Genomic DNA, 16,248 nt, shown 5'->3' with positions numbered 1-16,248 from the left:
AAGTGAGACTGTGCAATTAAATATCCCAAACCACAAAGGATAAAAAATATATATATTTTCAATATTTTAGTAAATATTTAGTAAGAACAGTGTAAAATAAGTGCTCATTTTAGTTCAGTAACATTTTATCATTTGTCATCAATAAATTTTATTATTTATATCAGCATTAAATAGACCATTTGCCAACCTGCTCTCAGGATATTGCCAGCAATACTGGCAATATAAAAAAAACTCATAACAGTTGGCCACCAGTAAGGAAAGTAACAATCCCATGAGCAGCAGCACATATCAGATTCTGTGACGGCCATAGCGGAGAGAGCTGGTACGCGCTGCATAGCACTGTACAGCACCAGGACTAAATCCCCACTCAAGCGCACGGCACTGATGTCACCACCTGCCACCGGATAAGAATGGAATTCAAAAAGAGAGTGCATTTAAATGACTGTACTGTACATGCAAATTTAGGTGTAGATGCATTTGCCATAATTGTGACATAAATGTTAGCATTTCAATTAAGATTTTTGCCAAGCTATGACTGAAATAGGTACAGAGAGACACTGACAGAATGTTTGTTTTAATGTGCTTGACCATCATGAGATCGCTGTATGTGCCATGACATAATTTATTTAGATAATTTACTTCCAAGAATCTATTAAGCTAAAAAGGCCCAGAGTCATTTCTGCAGTGATGAACAGAAGACCTTGAGAAGTTGCATATCAGACACACTGTTATCGAGCTTTTACAAAAGGCAAAGACATCTTCCCAAAATATACCAAAATAAAAGAAACCCATCTAAAAAATAGAAAAACTGTAGTGAAGAGGCCTGAGAAACTTGTGGACCTTGAAGAAGTGGAGTATTTTAAAAGCAGTACTTAAAAAAATGTAGAACACAACAGTAAATAAACGATTTAAAGACAATTTAGTTCTGGGTATAATAAAAGCACCTCTCAAGCAAAGTCAACATGACAAGAGCATTTGAGGACAATTCAGGAGACGTTACAACCCAAAAAGTATTTGGACACTTAAGCCACATTTAAAACTTAAAAATGCATGACTGTCATTGTGCTAGATAGCAAACAATGAACTCAAGTGGCATTTATTTTAAAGGGGAAAAGTACACTCACATTTACAAAGCAAAACATTTCACAAAAATAGTACTCACACATGACCAAGCTCATGAGCAATGGTGAAAGCAGTACTGAGTCCATTATCCTCATTAATACTGCAACTTCTGTAGGGATCACAAACTGTACCCAGTTCAGCAAGACCTGAGCATGAGAACAAAGTGGTTATAGTCAAAACTAAAGGGATAATATTATTCGTAGCTGTTGTTGTAATTCTCATCACTGCCATCAACATCATTCTCATTGTCGACATAAGTGTAATCATAATCACCATTTTCACACAAAGATGATTTACCTAAAGTGTCACACTTGTCCCGTGCTCGACAGATGTCCTGCCTAAAAACAAAAAAAGGATAAGGCGTCACAAATTTGGATACCCTTCTATCTTGCATTTGTGTCTTTGCTGTCCATTGGTTTCTTCTTTCTGCACTCATAGCCTTGAAAAGTATGACCCAAGTAGTTGTAGCACCATAAATAATCACTTTGTTACTCAAATAATTTTAATTTAACAGATTTTAGCCATTTTCAACGTTCACACCAAGTATAACGTTTCTGTGTTGCCACATGAATGGCACTGAAATCACACTGTGGAGAGAAGACACAAAACATCACACAACTAGACTTATCGTATGTTATGTATTCTACAACAACTGTGAGCAATAAGATTAGGTAAAGAAATATCCAAAATCGAAAGCATCTCATAAAAATTGCTTTCACCTTGTGATTAGAATGGCGGTGTCATGATGTGAGTGATGGCTGTCATCCGGATGGTTCTGACTCTGCTGCCATATGCAGAAGTTTTTCAAACTGGCTTGTGCATTGAAAGAAATAGTGGGACCATCCTATAGAAGAACAGAGACAGATGAGAACATTCGAATACATTTAGCCATATGGAAATAAGTAAGGCTTAACTGTAATAAACTGCTTAAGTACATTTTAAAAGAGCTCTTAATGCAACCATTAATTGCCACACTTCCTCAAACAGAACTCTTACCAGCTCATTCTTTATGATGACCAGCTTCACAATAACAATGTTAATCAGGTTTCCAATGCTGGGATCCTTATAGATGGAGGAAACCTAAGTGAGAGAACACAGACAATTGGAATTCACTGTCAAAGCTTCTAATTACTTTACAACAGGGGTATCAATCTACCAGCCTGAGAGAGTTGCAACAGTTATTATATTATATACTACTGTTCAAAACTGTTTGAGGTCAGTAAGATTGTAAGAAATTATACTTTTATTCTGCAAGGATGATGCATTAAATTGATCAAAAGTGACAGTAAAGATATTTACATTGTTACAACAATATTAAGCAGCATAACTGTTTTCACCATTGATAATAATAAGAAATGTTTCTTAAGCACTAAATCATCATATTAGAATGATTTCTGAAGGATCATGTGACACTGAGGACTGGAGTAATGATGCTGAAAAATCCAACACAGTGAATTGCCATCACAGAAATAAGTTACATTTTTAAAATATATATTTTAAATTGAAATAATATTTCACATTATTACTGTTTTTACTGTATTTTGATCAAATATGCAGCCTTGTTGAGCATCAGAGACTTCTTTCAAAAACATTTTAAAAAATCTTACCGACCACAACCTTTTGAACGGTAGTGTATATAACCATTGGAGAACATCACCTAACTTGTTGGATCCTGTAATATCAGTTTGAGACCCTTGCTTTATAAGAAGAGATTTTGTGTCTTCATTTGCATTCACCTTGATGTAACTGAAGACACCACTGAAAACATATTTCTCACTCAAAATGTAAAAGTACTTAGTAGGGTGTTTTTTACATTTGCTGACTTCATTTTTTTTATTTCTGAATTTCAATAAACACAGACCTCGTTTAACACGTGACATTAACCTCAGCTGTTGAAAAAAAAAAGTTTCTTGGCCATTGAGAACTAGTTTGTGCTGCCAGATCTTGCTGAGAATGCAGTCTTTGCCAAGATCAAAATATAGGTCATCTAACCTCCCTGTGAGTTCCAACGAAAAAGCATCTAAAGCATGCAGTCCATGCAACATACCTGATTGTATTTGTTTTATATTCACATTCATCAAGTCTGTCAGACACATTCACCTCATGCTAATGATCTGTCCCATAAGAGCATAGTAAGAGCAAGTATCTCTCCCCCCCACCAGACCTAAAGCAACAGACACAAACCCATCAAACCAGGAGACTATCGTTAACTGGGCAGAACTTACGATGGACATCAGTGTAAGAATGTAGTGCTGGAGGTTGCTTCCATGATGTTCTACCATCTTACTGTCTGCCACAACCATGACTTCAACAAAACGGGGGTAGGAGAGGAAACGCTTTGATCTCTGGTGTGGCTTGGAGTCACTGCTTTCATTAGTGGAGTTGTGCTTGTTTTCTGAGGGGAAGGGGGCAGAGAAGAGTTTGGAATTAAGAGTCTCCAGGTTGGACAACCAGCTTGAGGGCGACTTTCTCTTCAGTCTGTTCCTGTGTCTGCGGTGTGGCTCTTTATGTCCTGCATTGAAGGATTAAAACAATACATGTTAAGAAATATAAAGAAGTGATTATGCATCCAAGGAGGGTTCATCGTGATCTATATTAGATGATAATATGGATTGCAGACAGGTGAGCCTCCAGAAAAGTGAATATATGCCACCCTTTAGTGTCAGTAACTGAAGAATTGAGCACCAATCAGCATATTAGAATGATTTCTGAAGAATCATGTAACACTGCAGACTAGAGTAAAGGCTGATGAAAATTCAGCTTTGCCATCACAGAAATAAATTAAATTTGAAAGTATATTAAAACAGAAAACAATCATTTTAAATTGCAATAATATTTCACAATATCACTGTTTTACCGCAATGTTTACAAACATTATACCTAAACTTTTGAATGCTAATGTACGGTATGGAATGGAAGTTTTATTGTAAGCCTAGCAACCTGCCAAAATAGTAAAAGTTGCATAATGACTCCTCATCTATGGACAGTCAAATCTTAGGTCACAATAGATGTTTATAGAGCTTCATTATGATTTCTACTTAAATGCAATAACTGGATAGTTTTAATTTCCCTAAGCTTAAAATAGCACAAAAATGCAACATAACCCAGTCCTTATATACTCAACGTCAAACAATGGGTAATTGATTTAAAACAAAAAAAACACTTGGCAAAAAAAGTGTGCTGGGAATAAAAATGAATCCTATTCCACTAGACAAAAAGAAAGCCACAATAGAGCTTTCAATAAAACTCTTGCCATCTAAAATAAGTTCATCTCCCAGCAATTTTGGGGCCCAAACGTTTCCTTAACACAATACCAAAGGGGTAATTCAAAAAACAAAGCTGCTGTTGAGTGCTATTTATACATGGCAGCGTGCATTATTTTTGTAACAATGAATTTACAAACACCTAAAACTGGCATTACTTTACTACAATGCATCTCACTACATGGCTTTCATGGTATTGGGCCTCTTGAGTTTCCTTATCTTCAAGCCACAGGAAGTGCAAGAGTCAACAGGATTTTGTGTCAGTAAACTAAGATTGGAATGATACCAAGAACTTCCAAAATAATTTTTCCTGTTCCACTGACTTCTACTCAATGACATTTGAAAATAGAAAACCGAAGGATGTAAATGATACCATGAATAGCACTATGAGTATTTGAACGTCAATGATAGCATGTTCGTTTCCGTGCCTAGAGGTGCTGTGCTGTACATATTCATAATCATATTTAGATTTACAGAATTACAACTGGTCGAGTTACATATGCATTAACATATATCATTTGCATAACTATACAGAAACAATATGGTAATTTAACGTTTCTAATCTTGAATAGATTGAGTACAATGCACTGGGAGTCACTGGGAGGCAGTGAATTCACTGCATTGATGAAAGATTCAGTACAGTATCTAACAATGAAGTTCCGTTATTGTGAATATTACAGTCATTGATTTACTTTAATGTTTAAAATCAAATGTTTTATCTAATCTTAATCTTTCCCATTCCAAAGAAGTAAGAGTTAGGTGTCTTCCTGCTTACCTGAAGTTTCACATGTAGTTGAATCATCTACAGTCTTTTTTGATGCATCTTTTCTGTACACGACATGAGGTTTGATGTGTTCTTCTTCATAATGTTGACCATTGTAGCTATGAAGGGGCTCTACAAAAAACTCCTCTTCTTGTGACCTGAAAGTGCCAAGCTAAAACAAATAACAACAATGTTTAAATTGGTCCATGGCCAGTGAAATCTATAGACACATTCTGTGTGTGACTGTAAATTGCCCTCACAACTTCCCCCTAAGATTTTACTTACGTAGAAATCCTAAGTGGCTGATGGAGTGATAAAGTAAACATATATTGCATGCATATAAGTGCACTGGCCTCTGGGGGGTAATGAATGCAGAATGTTACTGAATACTGATAACTATCAGAACATTCAGCTACACTTATGATCCATAAAGATTTGAAATGTAAATTTCCTAAAAGCCAGCGAGAAGCACATTGGTAAATCCTCTTCTTATCTTCAAGAAGAAACATATTGAACAGGTTTGAGGCTGGTTATTATATTACAGAAAACAGATTTTAGACAAAGTGTTTGCATAAACCCGAGTATGAAGGGATACAAACTGGCCATCACAAACTAGCCTGACTAATTTACTAAAATTTACCTGAGATTCTGAATAAGAATACATGTGCAATAAATGTAATGTTAAAATACCAAATAACCATATAATACCCAGGCTACAGGCCCTCTATGCTAATTGGGGTGGCAGAGTGTTATCTAGGCAGGAAATCCAAACTTCATAGGTTCAAACCCTGAAAGAAGCAATAAATGAATCATGTTATGTCAGAATTTTACCAGTTTCTTCAATATGTAGGTTTAAATGGAATAAAGGGTAAACATTACATTTTCTCTTTCAGGTTTTGTTAAATGACCTGAATATTTTAAACCAATATCATCAGTTGTTATGGTGCCTGAGGGCAATCAAGAGCAAACTTGACTGCAAACATCAAATTTATTGAAAAGACAGGTAACTAGGGACACACATCCTTCCATATTTCAATACATTTAATGAAAGCCTACCGCTCTCATGATAGCACATTTTAAAATAATGGACTTCTAATGCCTTCTGACAATATTTTATGAAATCTAGCCACAAACTCGTATGAAGATGAAGGACATTAAGGGGACATGCAGATCTAACTAATAAGTTTATGTGAGTTTGTGTCCTCCATTGACATTCAATCGACACATAAATTGCAAGCATCTCATTGCATTATTGCAGATGTTTTACCAGTAACAGATTGCTTTTGGAGGGCTCCGGATAATGTGAAATCGATTTTTCCCTGTCTGCAACCTATGAAAAGCAGTCAGTCAAATCACAGATGTTGCTGGAACTGAGACAATCTCCAGCTTGTGTACAAGTTCTGTTTTAATTAAGCAAGCTAAAGCACTTTCAGATGAAAGATATAAATTAATTTGTTTAGTGTTTAATGGAAGTGTAAGTTATAGTTTCTTAATTAACTGAATCATGACTGTCTGCATGCAACAAATTGTATTGGGAAACAAGAAATTACTGGAAAAAAACGTTTTTTAATGTTTTAGACTTGGCATTACCTGGATGTCAAGGACCAAGTGACAACAAAAAAGGCGCTAAATACGGGTTTGAACAGGTTCTTTGGAACAAACGATTCGAAAAAACGATTCACTAGTTCCCATGACTACTTCTGATCTGTGAGAAACGGCGTTCCATGGCGCGAACTCACGTTCACGTCAAGATGACATCTGAGTCCCATATATGGACTGACATTGACGTCAGCACACACTACTGCTGCTTATGCTACTGATGAGTGTGCGTCACCCGGTTCATTTAGGCTACAGAGCGTAATCTTGTATGATCGCTGACTTAATATGTTGAGAATATACTTTCTAAGTGATCTGCCTCAATATTGGTGCGCATGTATCCGACTACTAACTCGCGCTAAACTTCTTTTTATGTGTGAGTAATTAATTATGTAATCACATACGAAAGGTCTGAAGTGCATATGAACATTTGTAAAGTTTTCGAATGCTTACTGCGACCTGTATCGCCTAAATTATGATTAAGATAAGTATTGTTAACAATAAACAACTCACCAAACCGGAGCAGAGGCTGATAACTGCAGTATGCTCCTGCCCAGCGTTCACATGTCCTTTATAAAAGCAGTGCTGATACTCCGTGTCCTCCTCCTCCCCCTCTTCTGAATTATTGCCTTCACTGGATGCTCCGAGTATCGTGACAGTGTAAACTGGCGCAATAAATCCCGACTCGAGCGTAAGATTAAGGTAATAGTCCTGCCCAAAGGCAGATATTTGATAATAGACGTGCGGTGAGGTCCAATGATGGGAGATACGCCTGTCTGTTTTCGCAACTGTCGGCATCGTATGACGTCATGCGCGCGCACGCGAGGGGAGTCAGATCCCGGCAGGGAGTCGGAATTCGGCACAACACCGGTAACTGGGTCGGTACTCCGCTTTCTCCTCTTGAAGTGCACGCCCGTTGGCAGTGTGTCACCGGCTTCATTCACTCTGGCCGGAGTTACAATCTCATACGCGCCAAACTGCGGCAGTTTCACTGTGGACGAAAACAGAGATTGAATAGTAAAATTCAGAAACAATACTATTCTATAAATATCGTTTGGAGTGTAATATGATTTTTAAAGTACATTTTTGTAACTTTTTTCAGACAAATTGTCTAAATGGTCGAATACTGCACTGCGCGTCTATGTAACAAACAGGTAACAGGGTTGACAGTTTTAAATTGTAATTTGACATTACAATATAGCGAAACTACACTTCATATACAGACAACAATGTCGATAATTCTTTAAATACCTGCTTTTTTAGTTATCAATGATCATGGTAACAGGGTTGACACTGTAAAATCGTTGCCTACTTAAAAACATAAAACATGATGAAAAAGATAAGACTTAAACCTGTCCTTGAAGAGTTCACCTTTTGAAGAAGAAAAAATCATTACTCAAAATAGAGAAATATAATGGTAACAGGGTTGATGAATAACCTAGGGACACAGCTTTAAGTTTTCTTTAACAATTCATAATGTCAGCCTACACTGCATACAAAAAAAATATGAAAATCTCCATCAAATACTTGCTAACAGTGTTTTTTTACTCCACGAAATAAATCAGGTGTCAAGTCAGTTAGCCTACTATTACTCGAAGACTCTTCATATAGCGCGCTATGAGCTCTGAAGCAAGCAAGGAAAAGTCATTCATTCTCCGCTCCTCAAGGTACAGAGTTGAACGAGAGAGTAAAAGATCACGAAAAGAGCCCGTACCTTTCTCTGATCCTCGCGGTCTCCCTGCAGAAGCTAATGCATTCATAAAATCAGCGAGCAATACTAAAAATCTTAGTCCCCAGAAGAACAAAAACATGATTGTCCACGTTAAAAAAATGAATGCATGCAAGCCCGAATTCACTATTCCGCTGTCCCTTGAAGCCGCGCTCAGCCGGGATTTCTGCCGCACGGTTGCCACATCCAAAGCGTTTCTTCTCTACTTAATAGAAGTGACTTCCATGTCGCTAACAAGCGCTCGGTCAGAGCTCTTGGTTTGCATGCATAATACCAGAAAGGGGGTCGATGCAACTGTGGTGGTCTCCAGTTTGCTGATTACTTAGCCGAGACTTGGGCGTACTCTTAAGAGACACCCCTCTCTCAGAAAGCCACTCCTGCCATATGTGTCGCTAATGTAGCGTGCAGACTAAACTTCATTTTAAAATCACTGAACATATTACTCATAATGATCAATCACACGTGCATTATGTTCTTGTTCCTACTTCAGATTGTGCAGTTAAACTGTACATTCAGTTATTTCCTTTGCCTCTCTCTCATAAGAGTTCTTAGTCAAATTGATGTTTACATTAATACAAACAGCTTTGAGTCAATACATAAGTAAAGAGCAAGGAGCATAATATTGAATAGAATATGACATAATATGCTATTACATATAAAGTCTCTAGGAAACTAATGTTCTCTAGGAAACCCCTTGTATATTTCCCTCTTCTTAGTCTATTTTTAAGCATTTGTGTCTGTCCCAACACCTGTCTCAGCAATGTGCACTTATATGACTGATAAATGTTTTTCAGTGGCCAATGGTGATAGCAGTTATTAGGCAGCAGGGTGGCGGAATACCAATACATCATGCTGATATGTGATGTTGGCTATTATAAATTAAAGCAATAAAGACATATCCCTATATGCTAATAATAATCATTTTACACAGGATTCATTAAAATATATTTTAACAACAAATGTTACTTTGCACTCTAGTAATTATGAAAGAATCGTTAGAATACTTTGATTTGCTGATTTTTAAATCACTGCATGTGCAGTATAAACATCTTGGGTCAATATACATTGCTCCTTAAAGCCACAAAATATTTTAGAAGTATTCTTAATTTACAGTTACAGTATCTTCTCTGAAGTGACTAAACCTGCCGCTTTATGGGATTCCTTGGGTTATAGATTTGGACAGAAGGCTACAAACCGTTTTACATTAGGTTTAGATGAAAAGAGTTGGAGATTAGATCTACACTTTAAGATTAATTTCTGGAGTGAATATGGATTTATGCACCAGCTGTAAGGCTCCTGAATAAAAAAGTATGAATGAGGGAGAGAGAAGCTGACTGTAGCGTTTTGGACTTGCAATCGTGTAATAATGGTGACTTCAAGTCAGTGTAAACTTCCCTTCCTCTTGGCTCTGATGAGATGATAAGAACTAGAAAGCTTGAATGGATGCTGAAAGTTGGCTTGAGTGCTCAAAGAAGGGTCAAGATGAGTCACTGAATGTCCCTACACCACTATGCTGAACTTTACCTCACAATCAACTGGCAATCAGACATAACGTCTAGATTCCCTGGTTCTGGATTACTTTATTTCTTCTTCTTTCGAGTTAGATTTTTTTATATACTATATATATATATCACCAGGCTTAAAATGAATTTGATTAGGTTCACTGAGGCAGAGTCTTGTGCATTCTCATGAGGAATAGAGAGAAGTACTTGCAGTTATGATCCAATAAAATACAGGTTTCTAATAGATTGCACACATACTGTATACACAGTTGGATTTCTAGTATGCTGGATAAATTCAACAAAAAGTCATTTAGAAATGTATGGAACCTATTTCTGCCTCAGAGTAAAAAATTAAAAATTAATTGTGACAAAGTAATTGAAAATGTGGTAATCACGGGAAACAAAGTCACATTGTGAGATATAAAAGTCCCATTTGTGGAATATAAATTTGCAATTGTGAGACAGACACATTGTGAGATATAAAGTCACAATTACAAGAAACAAAGTGGCAGTAACAAGAAAAAGTCACATTGTGAGATTTAAACTCACAATTACGAGAAACAAATATGAAATTACAAGATATAAAGTCACATTGTGAGACGTTTATCACATTTTTTTTTTTCAAAGCAATGCAACGTGTTACACTCAATATCATGTTTTTATGTTGATCTCAGATAAAAACATTTTTAGGCCATACCCTCCTGCCACAGTGGCCTTTGGATTGTGCACTTGGTCATGTTTTTTTTTTCTTCAGAATAAATTCCCACAATTTTGCATTACAAAAAACTTTCTTGGGAATTATCTCAAAATAGAAAAGGGGCTGATTTCTAGGTGTATAAATATGCCGATGTTAGCCACTCGATGTACATCTAGTGCTCAGAAATGTTGCATCTTGCATTAATTACCCTGGGGGAAAAGTGTGTGTTTTGTCATAATAAACTTTTAAAGGGCACCTATTATGCCCCTTTTTTCAAAATGTAATATAAGTCTCAGGTGTCCCTAGAATGTGTCTCTGAAGTTTCAGCTCAAAATACCCCACAGATAATTTATTATATCATTTTGAAAATGCCTATTTTGAGTGGAAGCAGAAAAGCTGTTTTCTTGCCTGTATCTTTAAATGCAAATGAGCTTCTGCTCCCTGCCACCACCTTTTCTGGGGCTGTGACTTTACAGCTCGTAAATACTCAAATACTCTGCCAAAAAACATCTGTCTGGTTTTGATTATCATGTATATCACGCTGAAATCATGCGTTTTAAAGCCATATCAGTTTGAACTTCTGATATACGGTTTTCTGAGCGCACACATCCAAAGCACGTGCACAGAAAGCAGCCGTCACACAGCATGTTCTCTTTCATGTCTTATTGCGCTTAAACTGTCAAATACACACAGGTTTATGTTAAAAACACACATAAGTTACAAAAACACAGTCGGTTATGTCTGTGAAGGTAAACAGTTGGGAAAGAAATCGCATATTTATATTAGATCTGTATATTAAGTAACAACAGCGCCGTGGGTGGTGCAGGTTAAGGGGCGGTGATATTATATGATCCCCTTCCGTCACTAGGGGAGCGAAATCTGAGCAGCTCGTTTTTTTCACATGCTTGCAGAGAAAGGCTTACCAAAACCAAGTTACTGGGTTGTCCTTTTTCACCTTTTCTGGGTTGGTAGATGCACCGGGGACCCGATTATAGCACTTGAACACGGAAAAAGTCAGATTTTCATTATATGTCCCCTTTAAATATCAAATGCATAGCCAGGTCAGAGTGCTGACTGTGCTAAACTGAACATGGACACTTTCCAAGATGTAGAGCAACTGCTTGGGGTCTTTTCCAAATCCAAGCACTTTACAAATTTTTCCATGGAATGGGAACACTACAGATTAAGCAAAGCAGGGATCCATCAAGATTCGCAAACATATTACACAGGAGAGATAGACTGATGAAACAAGTTAAAGGTTGGAAAGACATTTTTCATGCCACTTCGTAAAAAAGCCCATCTGTGTTCCTAAAACGTCTCTGCTCTTCCTAAAAGTTGTTTGTTTAGATGTGCTTTTAACCATGAATGGCTGCACTGAATCATTCCCATTGTGTAATGTATGAGAGAGCATATTACATATGGTTTCACTGCTGTGACACTGACCATGGCGAATACTTGGAAAAAATGTGTGGGATTGGGCATCCAGATGGAGTTAGACAAACTTTGATTAATATGAAATGTGACAGATGGTTTAAGAAAAGTGGTTATATTGTTGATCTGAGCCTTCATGGCATTGCATTACGGCTGCCTGACCCATCTCCTCACATATCTTCTTGTGTCAAACATAAGGACAACATGGTGACCTAATCACTCTCAGCTGTGAGAGAAATTGAAAAAGATAACTCAATGCCCAAACTGCTTAAGCCTGCACGCTGATATGAAGCAGCTGGACAAAAAGAGGGAGAAGGGAGGGGAGCAAATGAATAAGGACCCACAGCATTATCACTTGTCATGTCCGGAGAACTATTTTCTTTAGCGACACCTCGTGTTTCACCAAACATTTAGTATCATCATGAAGGATGACAAATGCAGAGAGTCATTGATAAGAGGTAACATAATGACATGATGATTATGATTATACATGACTAGTCTGCATTAGGTGTTGTTATAACATACTGAATGTGATGTTCTTTCAGTACAGTCTTCATTTCCTTCTGGCATGTTCATATCTTATAATTTTTGCATTCGTGCAAATAAACAAACAAACAAACAAACAAACCACTTCTTATGGAAATATGGTTACTCTTCATTTTAAAGTGTTTTAGAAGTATACTGAATAATATTAATTAACAACATGTGCTTAATATAGGTCTAGGGTTTGGTTTAGGGTTAGCTGCATCTAATTATGTATAATTTACTGTTAATTCTATAGTAAATACATGTAAAGTGTAACAAGGACACTGTAAAATAAAGTTTAACGGAAATATTCCAGGTTTGATACAAGTTCATCTTAATCGACAGCATTTCACATATTATTTATTTCTGAATATATATATATATATATATATATATATATATATATTCTGACTTGTACCTCATTTCCAGGTTACAGTGAGGCACTTACAATAGAGAGTAAATGGGACCAATGTTTGAAGCCAATAGCAGAAACCTGGAAATTATAATTTTATTAAAAATGCATTCATTCTTCTTTGAAAACGTGAGCACCATTTGAGCCATAAAGCTGTCATGACAGCATAAAAATGTCATTTTGTTACAGTAAAATCATGTTAACACACACAGTTTACATCTTGTGGCTAAACAATGAGTATTTAACATTTACAAATTGCTCCTATTTATTTCTAAGTGCCTCAAAGTAAAAAGAGGCAAGTGAAAATACATTTTGTGGTGATCAGCATTATTCCACAAGTGCTGTCAATTAAGCTTAACTTGCATTGCATATTCATTTAAGCATAGTTTCTGAGAAGCCAATCAGATTATACCTCCCCTTTTCTTACACACAGGAAAACTCTATCTCCAAACTGTACATCTTTACATCAAAGCCATGTGCCTGTAGGAAGAGGAACCATGGGGAAATATGCTTGCCCTCTCCAGATGCAGTGGCCTGGCCTTTTGTCATAGCATATATAGCTTAGAATTCTGGGTCACAAACTCCATTCTCTGGTTGTCACAGGGATGAGAATGGCCAGGCTAGAGTCCCGCTGGCAGGAGCTTGGAGACCTGGGACTCACTGTGACTTCAGCCCCTCAGTGTCTGACAGGATCGCAGCGGTGCTCACAGGGGCCCCCACTGGAGAAAAACGGCAGCCCAAATTACCTCTATGCTCCTGTGTGAACGTGGGCATTCACTGAAAAAAGACGAAAGGGGGTGGGGGGAGCTTGAGATTCTGAAAGAGACTAAGAAAGAGTGAGAGAGACATGCTGAGAGAAATCCTCTAGATTAATTACAAAAACTGCAAATTTCCACAAGCATATTTTAAGAATACAGTCAAATGGACAACCTGGCTGAACTTCAAGACATCAGTGATAATGATTATGAGCCTTTTTACAAATAGCATAAATTGTAGCTTGGTTGTCTGAAACATGAGCAGATTATTCATCTTTTGTGAAATTGTGCAGTGGCAGTGCTTTTAATCACTATGATTGAGTTTTTCAGTCCAAACCCTCAGCAGCTGTTGTTGCATGTCAGATGATCCAACAATCATAAACGGAAAGTTTGACAAACTTCAGGGAAATGTGATTTATAATTGCAATCCGGTGGAGCTCCTGCATCTGAGTAAACTTGCCTCATTAGTCAAATACCTCAATGCAAATTAATTTGCAACCACAACAGAAACAATTGCTATTACGTTCAAGCTTATCCTATTTTTTAATAACAATAAGTTTTATATTCCAAGAGCATTAAATAAACCAAAAATGTAAAAACATGGAATTTCCAAAACTCTGAAATGTCAGATATTTCCGATATTAGCATTTCTATATCAGTAGCTCTTTGTAAAACTAATCTCAACCAAAATATTTCCGACAAGACATCTTGGGCAGAAAATCACCATGGATCTTCTCTCTCTTTCCCAGAAGAAATGACATACTGGCCACAGATTGTCTTTTGTGTATGTTTCAGTTGTGACCTGGATGGCTGGAGAAGTACAGGAAATATCATATGACAACAGGCTGAAATTCCTATACTTGTATACCCTGAAACACTCACTCCTCAGGAAATGGCAAGCGAAGCACAGCACTTTATTAAACAGCAAATCCTTTGAAGCCAAAAACATTACATGAAACACTAAATAGCCTGTTTTTATAGTGTAAGCCTTGTCAGGTATAAGAGGAATGTTCTGATTAAAAGAAGCAAAAGAGGGAGGATGTTGTGCCCCAAAATTACTATTAGTAATAAATTGCAATTAATCATATACCCTTCAGAGTCTCACCGGGAAACAATGAGAGCCTACAGATTTAAACATGCTTTTTCAGAATGTCACAATCACAAAGTCAAGTCAGTGCAAGATGCAGCAATTTGAGTGTGCTAATAAATGCTGAATTTCAGAAAGAATGATCCGTGAAGTTCATATGTCAAAGGTCCACGTGCTGTGAGAGTCAGCAATGGCCAGAGGTTAAGAGGCAATTTCCTAACACTGTTGTTGCATCATCTACAATATTGTCTATTGTTTTACCCAAGAAAACATGTATTCTAAGGCAACAATACTTCAATGTCTGTTTCTCACATTTTCAACAACCTCCTTCCAATTTTATTTCCTGTTCCTGCTGAAAGGATCATTATTATTTCATCAGACTGAACAGTTCCAATTGCATTTACACATGAGTACTGCTCAGGTACGATTGCAAACCTGTGGAAAAAGAAACCTTGTTTAACATTTCCACAGCACTGAGACCTTTCACTGTTTGTATCACTCCGCTTGCCTTTGTGCGTTCCAGACAGACTAGACTGTGTATAAATGATGGATATTTTCAGTGAATCTTTCTGCAGGTTACATTGTTATGCCAGTACATGGCGTTCTCTATGAGTGAGTCATTAAAGTCATCAAATTTGATGTTTATCTGCTTACACCCAGGGCATCCGAGATGTAGGTGACTTTGTTTCTTCAGTAGAACACAAACGAAGATTTTTAACACAAACCGTTGCAGTCTGTCAGTCTTATAATGGAGGTGAATGGGAATCACGGCTTTGAGAGTAAAAAAAAACATACCCAAACAAAACCCAATTAAACCCTGCGGCTTGTGACGATACATTGATGTGTAAAGACACAAAACGATCGGTCTGTGCAAGAAACTGAACAGTATTTATATCGTTTTTTACCTCTGATTCATGCAATGTCCAAACTGTTCGAACTGTCCTGAGTGGCGGCGCGTCCTCCCGAGCATTTTCTCAACAGCAGGCGCGTGAGGCGTCTTCTTTTTCTTCTTGCTTTATGGCGGATCGCAGACTTATAAGTGCATTACCGCCACGTGAATCAGAGGTAAAAAACGATATAAATACTGTTGAGTTTCTTGCACAGACCGATCGTTTTGTGTCTTTACACATCAATATATCATCACGAGCCACAGGGTTTAATTGGGTTTTGTTTGTGTAGGTTTTTTTTTACTCTCAAAGCCGTGATTCCCATCCACTTACATTATATGACTGACAGACTGCAACAGTTTGTGTTAAAAATCTTCGTTTGTGTTCTACTGAAGAAACAAAGTCACCTACATCTTGGATGCCCTGGGGGTAAGCAGATAAACATCAAATTTTCATTTTTGGGTGAACTATCCCTTTAA

General features: G+C 37.1%; 1 protein-coding gene across 1 annotated transcript in view; it reads right to left on the bottom strand.

Annotated features, from left to right (window-relative positions):
- LOC107717965 (A disintegrin and metalloproteinase with thrombospondin motifs 9-like) overlaps nt 1-7,506 on the bottom strand; it is a gene marked incomplete at its 5' end in the record, with an annotated part of 31,696 nt that extends 24,190 nt beyond the window's left edge. The window contains 7 exons of the mRNA XM_016524874.1: nt 1,163-1,268; nt 1,420-1,460; nt 1,842-1,966; nt 2,119-2,202; nt 3,348-3,634; nt 5,161-5,320; nt 7,258-7,506. Coding sequence (XP_016380360.1) covers nt 1,163-1,268; nt 1,420-1,460; nt 1,842-1,966; nt 2,119-2,202; nt 3,348-3,634; nt 5,161-5,320; nt 7,258-7,506 — 1,052 coding nt within the window. The remainder of the gene's footprint in view (nt 1-1,162; nt 1,269-1,419; nt 1,461-1,841; nt 1,967-2,118; nt 2,203-3,347; nt 3,635-5,160; nt 5,321-7,257) is intronic.
- Nucleotides 7,507-16,248: the final 8,742 nt, after the last annotated feature.

The sequence above is a fragment of the Sinocyclocheilus rhinocerous genome, unplaced genomic scaffold (genome assembly GCF_001515625.1).
Source record: "Sinocyclocheilus rhinocerous isolate Xijiao unplaced genomic scaffold, SAMN03320098_v1.1 scaffold994, whole genome shotgun sequence".
Lineage (NCBI taxonomy): Eukaryota > Metazoa > Chordata > Actinopteri > Cypriniformes > Cyprinidae > Sinocyclocheilus > Sinocyclocheilus rhinocerous.
The sequence above is the reverse complement of the archived record's forward strand: the minus strand, read 5'-3'. Positions and strand labels throughout refer to the sequence as shown.